This window comes from Platalea leucorodia (genome assembly GCF_965183815.1).
Source record: "Platalea leucorodia genome assembly, chromosome: 19".
NCBI classification, from domain to species: domain Eukaryota; kingdom Metazoa; phylum Chordata; class Aves; order Pelecaniformes; family Threskiornithidae; genus Platalea; species Platalea leucorodia.
In genome coordinates, this window is record NC_138841.1 from 2,486,779 (window position 1) to 2,496,961 (window position 10,183).

At 51.8% G+C, this 10,183-nt stretch overlaps 1 protein-coding gene across 2 annotated transcripts; it reads right to left on the bottom strand.

The window, feature by feature from the left end:
• Nucleotides 1-327: 327 nt before the first annotated feature.
• On the bottom strand, nucleotides 328-9,859 carry RAB29 (RAB29, member RAS oncogene family). 2 transcript variants are annotated; one of them, XM_082330215.1, is made up of 5 exons: nucleotides 9,724-9,859; nucleotides 7,810-7,881; nucleotides 5,836-6,017; nucleotides 4,504-4,625; nucleotides 328-3,818 (listed from the first exon to the last, which is right to left on the bottom strand). In XM_082330215.1, the coding sequence occupies exons 1-5, from the start codon at nucleotides 9,845-9,847 to the stop codon at nucleotides 3,701-3,703; spliced, it is 618 nt and encodes a 205-aa protein (XP_082186341.1). In that variant the 5' UTR covers nucleotides 9,848-9,859; the 3' UTR covers nucleotides 328-3,700. The 2 variants fall into 2 exon arrangements, with proteins under 2 accessions (XP_082186341.1, XP_082186340.1); XM_082330214.1 differs by having other exon boundaries at nucleotides 7,810-8,098; nucleotides 9,724-9,780.
• Between the last annotated feature and the right edge of the window lie 324 nt (nucleotides 9,860-10,183).

A 10,183-nucleotide genomic window follows, 5' to 3' on the forward strand; every position in this document is an offset into this window, starting at 1 on the left:
AGGAGGAAGGCGTATTAACAACCAACCACATCAAGGAATTCTTTTCTTTCTCCTCTTAGCTGGATATATTGGATTAAAAGCCACTATGACTGACTCACACATGCGAAAGTTTTGCATGCTTACGTCCCGCTTGTAGGTCAGCAAGACTACAATAATTGAGACAGCAAGATGTTTCGGTGAAAAGGATCTAATTTGTTTTGCTGGCAACAGGGCAGTTCACACTGTACGCTTTATACATCGCCCATTATTGACAGCAAGACTGTTTCTAGTTTGAACTTGTGAACCCATTTGTTAGGGCTGTTGAGACAGGAAAACAACAACCACAACTACTACACAAGCAATGTCAAACTTTTATTTCAAACTTTTGCAATACTGCATTAGTCACCGATCGATATGGAGAAAACCTCCCAGCAGTTTCTTCTCTTTATATAAACATAATACTGCAACGTTAATCAGAACCCCATCTCTAAAATACTTCTGTGTAACGGCAAGCGGTTTTAAAAAAAAAAAAGCTAAGTTTTGATATTGTTGACTTATTTCTGAACTATAGTCTGCCCTCATGATTTCAAATTCTATTGCAGTAGAAATTTCCAGCTATGTGGACCCACAGCGTGCTCTCATCAACATATAAAATACACTGTTAAACTCCCTTGTGGTTTTGAGTCCCATGACCACAAATTAAAGTTGGAGGAATGAGAAACAACACGTGGAAGAGTGAAATAGGTACAGTTGGCCCAGAGTCACACAAAGAGTACAAAGTCGCCACTGCAGAAGGGAAAACCAAGCGCCTTCATTCTCAAACCAGGTTATTCCTGACACGGGCACCAGTGAAGCGCAGTTCGTCAGAATACAGACAAGGCTTTTCTGATTGGTATTTGAAAGATTCAAGTTTTTATCGGTCTGATTGAGTGAGACTTGACTTTGTTTAAAATACTTCTTAGAAACTGCTTCACTCAAGTTGTCTTTTCCCTTTCAGTTGTTTTAAAAACGAGAATGACTTCGGCTAGCGCGAGCCGGGCACAATCCATTTCACAGGCAACCGTTCTTGACACACTGAATCAGTTTGGTTTACAGGACTAAATCAAGGGTGGTTTTTAATGTTGTTTTGCTTTTTTAAGCAGCTTGTGTGCCACAGAGCAAGCTCTGAAAAAACACACACATCTGCACAGTAAAATCGTTTTCCTGTCTGGTTGGGTTTTTATACCGATCTCAGGCAACGACTGTTTCTGTTGTGCAGGCTTGGTTTTCGACACTTGTCTACTGTGTCTATTAAGATGTTAACGAGCAGTAAGCAGTGTGGAAAAAAAAAACCCAAGGCATACACCGGTGCCGGAAACCACTGGGCAGAACAGAAATGATGTATAATAGAAGAAAACCTTCAGAGACCTTCCTTTGGCTTTTTGCTTGTTTCTGAGAGGCACTTAGGAAAAAGAGGTCCAGATTAAGAGGTCCAGGCACCAAACAGGCACTGGTAGATAGCAAACTGAGATGCAAAAGGTGTAAAGCTCCCTTCCTGCAAGATTTGTGGCCTGGCAGCCAGGCCATCGAAACAGGAATTAGCCGTTTTCCTTTCAGGGCCAAGCTCTTACTGACTTGAGCAGTTGCTTGGTCCTGGGCAGAAATTTCCACCGCGTGCCTCAGTTTCTCCATCTGTAAGGACGGCTCTAGCGCTCGCCCTCTGCTGAAACGCTTTCAGGTGCATATACAGAAATCAATAAATAACACACGAATCTTAATGGTTTTGTGACAGATCCTTTAAAAAACTAGACCCTTCTCCCCATGTTCCGTAAAGAACTAGAAATATTTATACGATTAAAAAAAACCAACTTTTTTCTTTTACTTTTTTTTAACACAACGTTTAGGAAGTAAAATTCAACGAGACAGTTCAGTTTTGTTGCTAACCAGTTCTACATTTCACATGTTTCTACAGTGAATCCAGTGGCGCAGAAAAGGGTATATTTAAGCACCTAGAAAACCAAATTTGGCAATCTTTGCACAACAGAATCCCAGCCCAGACATTTTAGCTTTTACTTAAAACAGTGGAACACAATACTAGTTCTAAATTTCTTAGCCCTTACTGTTTACTGATCAATCCTTTTCAACTCCAGAGAAGGAAAACGCAGAATTTTTTGCGCTTAGCGAAGGCAATCAGTTCCTGTCCTTCTCCCTCCACAGAGGATATAAAGTAAGAAAAGGCAGACAGAAGGAATACTTTGCCAAAGAAAAGCAGTCCTAATTCAGCAGGAATCAGGACAAACCAATTCATAGCCCTGTTTTCAAATTAAACCACTTGAGAAGCAAAAAACGTTATTGAAGACCGCTTGTTCAAATCCTACCCTAAAAGATGGGCAAGACGATCCTACAGCATCGCATGCTGCCGTGAAATGCACGCAACGCTCTCCGCCTCCAGCCCTACAGACTCAGCTTCCGATTAACTCTTCCGAGATAACTATCCGGTCTGCTTTTACGCATTTTTTGTTGTTGTTGGCAAGAACTGTTCGCAACACTGAGTACCTGGGGACGTGTCAGGGAAAGCGGGCATCAAAAGGCAAGCGGGGAGCAGTTCTCTTCGTTTCCTTTTGTCCTGCAACGTCTTCTCCGTTGCTTCCCCCTTGCACCACTAAACCCAGCAGGTGGGCTTTCAGAGCGCCGCCGTTCCTGCACCATCCCTGCTACCAAGTTCACTCATCGCTACAGAATAATTGTGGGAAGGCAATTCAGCAGCAGTTGCAAAGCTATTTGAGATGGTAGGATACAGGGTGTTCTAAAAGTGAAAAGGACTGTTGTTCTGTCGTACAAAGGAGTTTACAACCTACTCCTCATTCAGCTCTCGGTGCCCTAATAAAGTGGCAGCAGAACAGAATACATAGGATTGTGCTAGGCAGAGGGTGAGCGAGAAGGAACGAGCAGAAAGCGACTGGGCAATTCTTGACAAAACACTGAGGTCTCTGCTGTCAAGCGCCGCAGTCAGTACAGACGTAAGGCAGGGCTGTGCTGCACCGTCTCTCAGCTTCACACTGATCATTTTACAGGTCTGGTTATGTGGGACACCGTGCTAATCCACACCTGGCTTCGCATCTTAAGGACAATTAGTGGCAATGATGAGATGTGTTGGTCCCTCCAGGACACGTAAGCAGAGGTATGTAGTTCCAGAGCACGAAGTAAAGAGTTTGCTGTAATCCCACGCTGGGAATCCACAGGCGCAGAGAGACCGCTTGAACTCTGCGTGCATCAGATGAAGGTCACTGTAACACGTTGGACTGGTGCCTCTGTGTATGGTGGGTGCAGGCAGTGGGGAATAAAAGGTGCAACAATATTAAAAATATACCTTCGACATCCTTCATCCTGCCCGAGACAGGCCATCACATGTCAGAAGATGAAGTGCTCAAAATTAAAAAAAAAAATAATCCAAGCATGTGCTTGAACACGGACTGTGCTACATTACCGGCAGCAGAGCTCCCAGTTGCTACTACACTAGAAGAAAGAGGAATCTTCTCCCTCCTCTCTTCTGTCCACTCCTCACTCCAAGTCATTGTAGCAATGCTCTACTGAGAACGAATAGGCACTAAACAGAAGACAGTTCACGATCATGAAAAAAAAACAGCCCCAAACCAGTGACAGCCAGTTTAGGAAACAACGATGATGGTAATAACGCAAGGCCATTGCTGCTAGCCCCAAGGCAGGTGGTGTAGTCAGTGCTCTAACAGCAAGCCCAGCCTGGCGGGGCTGTCTCTTTTATGTTAATATAATCCCCACTGCCGGCAGCAGAGGAACTTCCATCACCGGTGGATGAGGACATCATCTTTTCAATCAGGACTCTAGAAGACAAACATATGTGAGTTTTGTGGGTTTTTTTTCTTTTAAACAAGCAGGATTGGGCCACACGGTTTTTCAGCCGTACAAAAAAGAAATAGCAATTCATTCTGGAAAGACACAAAACTCCAGAACTTTAATGACTGAACAGTCAGGTTAAGGAACCTCGTAGCGCTGATGGCAGCATTACTGCTATTACCTGGCAGCACCAAAGACCCTGCCGTCACCAGAGAACCAGCAACGCCTGCTGCAACCAGCTCACCTCGGGCCCAGTTTCGGACTGGGACACAGCAACAGGCTTCCTAGGTACCAACTGCCCAGCCTCAAGATCAGGTGCCAATACCCAGTCTAATACCTTTCAAAAAAGGCCAAATTCTCCATCAAAGGACTGGTGCATCACAAAAGAATTTCTAGTGTCTTTGCGCAAGAAGTCCCAGCCTCCTGGTAGAGGCCAGCGTATGAAAAAACATCCCTGGTATTGTTCAAAGAATTTCTGTTTCCAAAAGCATGTCAGAGCTTAACCAAGGAGAGACAAACTTCTGACCTTTCGGAATTCAGTTTCCTTTTGGGAGATTTACTTGCGTATTATTGCTGCTATTTGTTACTGACAGCATCTCCCCTCACCTCAAAGCCGGCCGTGGCTGAAAGAGGGAATTAACTCCTAGATGTATCACCAGTCGTGGTGCCTACCTCATGGACTCATTAATATTCTTGTTTTCCTTGACAGACGTCTCCACCCAACCAGAAAAACCATTTTCTTTGCTGAACCGATCCACTTCGTCTCTTGTCACTGCCCATGGAGAAAGGTCGCACTGTAAAACAAGAATCAGTCATTTTAAGTTCAGCCTTTTAATTTTTAAGCTGGGAGGGGAATTCTCCCCCTCAGCCATTTACTGCCTGTGTGCAGGCAGGCAGGCAGGCAGCAGGCAGGCAGGCAGGAGGTAGGCTCAGCCCTTCGCATCTCCCAGATCGCAAGCTGATAGAGAGCTCTTAGGGCAAGGTTCTTAATGGGATGTTGCAAGCAGCAATATATTTATCTCATCTGAGATACGGACACACCTCCGTCAGGCATGCATGGAATGGAGGTTCATCAGCACAGGACAAGAAAGCATTGTCACTCCTCCAAAATTTGCCTGGCCTCTCAGCAGCAAGGAAGCTGGTGTGGTGTGGTGTTACTGGTGTGGTGCTGCTGAGGCAGCCGCGCTGATGCCAATGGGACGTACAAAGGGGCAGTGAGAAAATCTGTCCCATAACAGCTTGTATGAGTGTGGCTGCAGGGCGTACAGTCACACCGATTTCCCTAACGCAGGCAAAATTGCTGCCGTAAAACGGGGGAAAGCATTACTGGCGAGGAAGTGGAGAAGAAAAGCCGCTCTCCTGCCCACCCATCACGTTTTTGAGTCATCTCCAGTTTTAGGCTCTCTCAAACCAGGCAAGTCTCAAACTGAATCTGGAAAGGGCTGCTGAGCCGACGTTGGCACGTGAAGAACATAAAGGTAGTTTTTAAATGAAAGAAAAACAAATCATTAAAAGACAGCGAGCAATCTACACAGTGAAACTTGACACTGCATCTGAATGAAAACTAGACATCCCTCTGGCAGCTCTGAACAGAAACGTCACCTGCAGCGTCACGCCCAGCCTGCCCAGGCTGCTGCAAGTTAAACACCAAAAAAAGGAAAAAAAAAGCTTTATAAACCAGGAGCTACAGAGCTCGAGCTCCGACAGCACAAGGCAGTGCATCCTCAGACGGAGCCGTTGCTAACATCTCCTTAGTGCCATCCGTGTATGAAGTCCTACCGGTGGCCTAGGTAAGGAGGAGAATCCTCGCTCGAGAAAGAAAGTTCAAGAATAACTCTAAAGAGTTATTAAAATTTTAGAATAACTAAGGGAAGGATTAAAAAGACCACAAGCTATGGGACAACTCTGGGCAAGGCTTAGTGCTAAAGGGGTCTCCTTCCATTTTGCACACCCGTGCACCCGTGCGCGCACACGAACACACAGAGCGCGGCTCGTGCTGCTCACTTTGTTAGCCAGCAGCAGGCAAGGCACGGGGCTCCCGTCTGGCAGCACGAGCTTGCTGTCCAAATCCTGCTTCCACTTCTGGCTGTTGCTGAACGTGCTGATGTTGGTGACGTCGAACATGATAACGCAGGCTGACGCCTCCCTGTAGTAGAGCCGGGTCATGGATGTGAAGCGTTCCTGCCCTTCAGGATCAAAAGGGAAAAAAAAAAAATCCCCCCCTGAGTTACCACTGGTAGATTTGTTCATGCAAAGAAGATGCTCATCGTGGTACATCATTTTCTCAGCTGACACTAACAATCTCCACTTAAATAATGAAGAAATACAGGCACCGAGCTGCGGGACGCAGGCCTGGCATGCCTCAGCAATGCAGCGACAGAACTGGAGCAAACTGGGGAGCTCTTAATCCTGACCCAGACACTCAGATGTCCCAGAAATACTTGCATTACTCCCCGTGTAACAATTTAAATTTAGTGTCCCCGACCACACAATCGCCTCCCCCCGAGCAGAATCCCGCCAGCAGCAGGGTGCCTGGCCACCGCCAGCCGTCCCTGCGCCGGCAGGACCGTGCCACCAGCGGGGACCCGTGCTGCTGCCGCTGCGGGCACAGCGTCACGGACCAGGCTCTCCGAGAGAAAAATTCAATACTAAACAGAAACCATTAAAACTCACCTATACTGTTATTACTGATTAAACCTTATGGGCTGCCTGCATGACCAAAACTGCATCCAGAGAGTAACTCCGCTGTGCTGCTGCACGGTTTGGCTGTACTCGTGTAGACGGGACACACCACAGAGCATTCACATCGCATCACACGGGTCAGCGGCACGGTGAAAACCAGTATTTCTGACACCCGAGAGATTTCGCTGTGGGCTCCCATGCAGCCCCGTAGCTGGTCAACAGGCTTCTCGCTCCGAAGCCATCGAGAACTGAGCACTTTGGGTTACCTCAAACCATCTGCCCACGCCTGCACACCCCCGAGGTGGAAGGCAGCGCAGCAGGGACCATCGGTGCACGCAGCCCCTTCTGCTCGGGGCACGACAAGAGCACCGTGATCAGCGCGGCCCCTCTGCTTTCCAAATCTTAAATGCCTTTTCGGGGCTGAAACTGAAATCAGTTTCTTGCTGCAATCCTCTTGCTGCAAACTTCTCTTTCCTGTTTTCTTCTTAAGGATTCCAGACACACGCGTCTGAGCGGCGAAACTGGAGGAAACCACAACCCTGTTTTCCTCACCCCTCTAGATCCAGAGGTGCCATTTTAGAGACGCTGCTGCACCAGCCTGTCCTCTTCTGCTGCTAGGGAGATTCGGGAACCGCGTTTCTCCGCGCCTCTCCGGGGAGCGGGTGCTCCTCGCTCCACGTCCCTGCATGTGACGCTGGCCCCCGGAGCGTGCCCCACTCCCGCCCAGCCCCGCCAGCTCGGGGGCACCCAACGGTCTCCCCGTGCCACGACGGCTCCCGCGGGATCCGCCGGCTCTGCTCGCACAGCTCACTGATCGCAGCCTCCCAGCCCCACTCCCGATCCCAGCAGCCAGAGCAGTGCGAGGTCGGAGGAGCTGCTCCACGCTGAGACACGAGGTTCAGGCCTTCCTGGCTATCATGCCAGAAATCAGGATTTTAACAGACGACTCGGAGCTGAGAAGTTCCGTGTCCAGCTACAAACGAGCCTGTTTCCCCACTCCCTCTGCTCTGGCTTTGGAATTGAAAAGAAAGGCTCGATAGCATTTATCATCTGCGCTGCTGCATTCTTTGCAGATGGGCTTTTGATTAAATATTTAAATTACTACTGCAAACTACAGACAGCACTGCAAACCAGAGCAGTCCTGCTCCTCGGATCCGCAGGCTTTTACGATTTATTTTTGTAGCAGACTCCTATTGAAAGAAAGAAAAAGGAAGGAAAAAAAAAAAAAAAAAGGGCCAAGCCATTGAGAGCTTTAAATTCTGCTCCTGAGCAGCTTTGTGGTTCGTGTGAACATACCTGCAATGTCCCAGAGCTGAAGTCGTACCGTCTCCGATTCCGACCACTGGACCACCTTCAGAGCAAAATCCACTGGAGAATCCCCAGAAAGAAAGGAAACTCCATTAGGGGCATTCTGCACCGGGGGCCTGCTCCTCCGCAGCCGCTCACCGCGTCCCAGCCCAGGCCGACCCAGCAACCGCTTCCACAGCCGCGGCAGCTCGTACTGGACCATCGCCCACACCAGCACAGACCAGGCGCAGACCAGGAGGGTCTGCAAGTGCTGTCCCCTCTCCTCCGTCGCAGAAAGCTGCAAAATAAGCGTTAAATCCCGAGGGCTCCGCACACCGTCCCCTCCACACCCAGCAGAGGGGACGACCACACGCACACAAAACGCCGTCAGAAAAGCAGAAGTCAAGCGCGGTATCAGCATCTCATCCCGCCCTGGGATGCTACGCTGGGCCTGTGGTTCTTCCTGAACTTCAGATGAGAGAGTTAAATAACACAAGGAAGGGAGCAGCGTTCCTCCCCGCCTTGCAAGGCCCAGCCTGGCAGGTCTGCGGTCAAAGCCCTCGCGAACGGCAGCAAAGATGCCGCTCTGCAATTCTTTGGGAAGGAGGACGGCGTGGTGGAATTCCCCCAGTGAACGCAGCGGTGGGTGGACCCCGCTCCCCCAAATCGCGGGGCTTTCCAGAATCCTGCACCACCCGGGTCTGTACCCATCCCACGCACAACTCCCCGGTGGCGGCAGGGAGCTCGGACGCTCGTTCCTGATCCCTGGAGTTGTAACACCGGCACTAGGGACACTACTCAAGAGCTAAAGAAGCAGAAATCAAAACGCTCAGGAGTAAGAATTCCTCCAGCACGTAAGCCTGAATAACCACAGGCAAAAGGATACTGGAAACCTTATTGCTTGGAGAGCTTTAAGGAAAGCTTCCCTTGCCCGACTCTAAATGCCAGTAAAACGCTGGATTTGCTGCTGTTGCCTTCGTTCTGGGCTGCCTGAGCCGTTTGGCTGCCGGTGCGTGGGGCTCCGGAGCTCCGGGCCTCCCTCCCTCCCTCCCGCGCCCCGGCTGCGACCAGCGCGGAGCCAAAAGGGGAAAGAAAGGCTGCGCGGTGCACCGGGTTTTCACTGCGGGGGGAAAGCTGTCCAGCTACGCTGCGAGCCACGCTCAGCAGGGCTGGAACTTATTGAAGCCAGGAACTAATTAAAAAAAAAAAGTAAAAAAAAAAAGACAAAGGTCTGCAGGTCTTTTACTGCTGGGAGTGCCAGTGCGGGCGCAGCCCAGGCGCTCTGCCCCCGCGGGCTGTGGCTCTCCCGTGTCTCCGACGTTCATGGATACGGGGTATCCACTCCGTTCGTGGATACGGGGATTTAAACAGCCGTGCTCTGCCCCCGCTCCCCTGGGTCCTCAGGGAGACTGGGTGAAGCCTCGGCACCTCCCGCTCCTCGTAGGTTATTCACTGACACTGACGCTAAGCAAAACCAACCGATCCCGCTTGATCTCGGTCCCAGCCCCCTGGACACGAAGTTTTGTTGCCCCCATCGTCCTTCCAGAGCGCTGCCAGGGCCACGCCGTTCCTGCTTTCGCCGGCAAGAGCCGAGGCCGTGACCTCAGGCCCTCCGGGTTACAGCTCCGGGGGGAGCAGGGACGGGCCCCCCGGGGCGGCGCCGGCGCTGCAAGGGCACGGCCGCCCCCGTGGCAGAGCCCGCTCCCCGCCTGCGGGGAGGAGCGGAGCGAGGGGGGCGAACCGCGACGACCGCGGGGTTACGCGGCCGTTTGAAGCCCACGGAGCCTTCAGACCCCACCGCGCTCTGGAAACGAGAAACCGCCGAGCGGGCCCGGGGCCGCCGCTCGCTTTGCGGACCCGGCGCCCCCGCAGCGGCCCAGCCGCGCTGCCGAGCCGCCCCCGCCGCCCCCGGGCCCCGCTCACCTCCCACCGTGGACTTGTAGTGCCGGTTGAAGCTGTCGTTGGCGTAGCGCTGCACCAGCGACGTCTTCCCCACCGTGGCGTCCCCCACCACCAGCACCTTGAACATGCGATCGCGCTGCCCCATCCCGGCCCCGGCCCCGGCCCCGCCGCGGTCATGTGAGGGTCAGGTGGCGGCAGAGGCGGAACCGCTGCCTGCAGCGGGGCTGCCGGGACCTGTAGTCCGCACCGCCGGGCCCTGCCCCTGCCTGCCGGGCCCTGCCCCGTGCACCCCCGGGCCCTGCCCCGTGCACCCCGGCACCCCCGGATCCAGCCTGCTGCACCCTCGGGCTCTGCCCCATGCACCTCTTGCTCGCCCGGGCCCTGCCCCATGCACCCCTGCACCCCCGGGCCCTGCCCCCTGCACCCCTGCACCCCCGGGCCCTGCCCCCTGCACCTCTGCACCCCTGGGCCCTGCCCTCTG

Excerpts from the sequence above, each read along its gene's own strand:
- RAB29 (XM_082330214.1), bottom strand. The coding sequence starts at position 8,023 with ATGGTCCAGTACGAGCTGCCGCGGCTGTGGAAGCGGTTGCTGGGTCGG. Across the intron at positions 6,018-7,809 it reads TCAGCTCTGGGACATTGCAG|GGCAGGAACGCTTCACATCC; the intron begins GTATGTTCACAC and ends TTGATCCTGAAG. Across the intron at positions 3,819-4,503 it reads AATATTAATGAGTCCATGAG|AGTCCTGATTGAAAAGATGA; the intron begins GTAGGCACCACG and ends TTTGTCTTCTAG.